The 1,587-nt window shown below is 32.5% G+C and overlaps 1 protein-coding gene across 1 annotated transcript in view; it reads right to left on the bottom strand.

Moving 5' to 3' along the window:
- LOC107574447 (contactin-associated protein-like 2) overlaps positions 1-1,587 on the bottom strand; it is a 34,219-nt gene that overhangs the window by 7,063 nt on the left and 25,569 nt on the right. The window contains exon 6 of the mRNA XM_016260884.1: positions 98-204. Coding sequence (XP_016116370.1) covers positions 98-204 — 107 coding nt within the window. The remainder of the gene's footprint in view (positions 1-97; positions 205-1,587) is intronic.

The raw sequence follows: 1,587 nt of genomic DNA, 5'->3' as shown, positions 1-1,587 counted from the left end.
ACACACACACACACACACACACACACACACACACACACATATATATATATATATATGTGCTGTATTTATATATATATATATATATATTCATTCTTACATGTGTGACAGGTGGCTCCTGTGTATCCCGTCCCATCACAGGAGCATGTGAAGCCGTCCCAGGTCTGACTGCATCGGCCTCCATGTTCACAGTGGTTTGGCATACATCTGAAAAGAGATCAGATCATATCCGAATTACACATTTAAATATGTGTGTGGTCAATGAAAAAAACTGATCACTGCTATACTTTTTGCTGTATTTAGTTAAAAGTTTTAAAATGTATCTAAAGATCCCTATGTTCCCATCTGATGTGCTGTTTTAAATAGAAAAACAATTTGACCAATTTTCTGCACTTTTTTTCTGAGTGGCAACAGTTTTTATAACACATTTGATATGGCACACATTGAAACACATTACTGAGTGTCTGCTCAGTTAAAAACACAGCGAATGTGTTGAAGAGATGAAGGAGATGAAGGTCTTACTGTCACAATGGTAAAAAAACCTTAAGACTGAACAATGTACACTAATTAACTTTTAACAGTAGAAAATCTTATGTTCTACTTTTATGTAACACTTAAATGTTTATCTTGATTTTTTTATGGACAGATTAATTTTTAAAAAATGGACAAATGTGAAAAAGAAAAACTATCAAATGAGCACTCTAGTAAAAAAATAGTTACCATCCACAGTTAAGCAGTGTTATTTTAATATTATTTATATACTACTATAGTATTATTTATATTCTGAAATATAGCTTTTATTTTTAGATTTTTTATAATTGTATTAATTTTGTTATATGCTTATTTTAAAATATTTCTATTTAGCTTACATTTTTTTTGTATTAATAATTTTAGTACTTCAACTTATTTTATTTCAGTTAGTTGCCAAGGCAACATTTCACTTATTTTATTTCAGCTTTATTTCATAAACACAGATCAACAGATACAGATAAAAAAGACACAATCATACAGTAATTCAACTACTGTACATTGTGAGTGCATTAATCATAATATATCAAGTTTGCATATTCAGGAAAAGTACTGAATGTGAAATAATATACTTCAAATTTCACCACAAATATTTTTTTGTACTCTGAGATGATGTCGGCAGCATCCACCCCCTCCCCCCTAAAAAAACAACAACAAAAAAACACCTGAGCCTACCACTTAGCATCTCATCAGGAGTAAAATGTATGTCATTTCCACAAGGCAATCGCACAAACATACAGTGCAGATTTGCCAGCATTTTTTATTTGAAGTCCTGACTAAAATCGTAATTAAACCTCCAAAGTTAAAACAATTAATGGCTTCACTGACTTTCTCCTGAACTTAATTAAGAAACAGTCATCTTCAAAGGTGCTTTCAATCGGTCAAGGATCAAAACTGAAACCTGGTGATGTGGCACCTGTTCTGTGAAAAAACTGCGCTGAACGTGAGCTGTCCACTTCCACAGTCCTGCCAACTGCACGTCAAATCCATTAACATGGCAAAATGCATTATGAAATTAAATTAGGGAACAATCCCCTTGGAGCTAATGCTCATTAGGCCGAT

Source organism: Sinocyclocheilus grahami, unplaced genomic scaffold (genome assembly GCF_001515645.1).
Source record: "Sinocyclocheilus grahami isolate Dianchi unplaced genomic scaffold, SAMN03320097.WGS_v1.1 scaffold2232.1, whole genome shotgun sequence".
Classification (NCBI taxonomy): Eukaryota; Metazoa; Chordata; class Actinopteri; order Cypriniformes; family Cyprinidae; genus Sinocyclocheilus; species Sinocyclocheilus grahami.
This window is presented reverse-complemented; position numbering and strand designations above follow the sequence as displayed.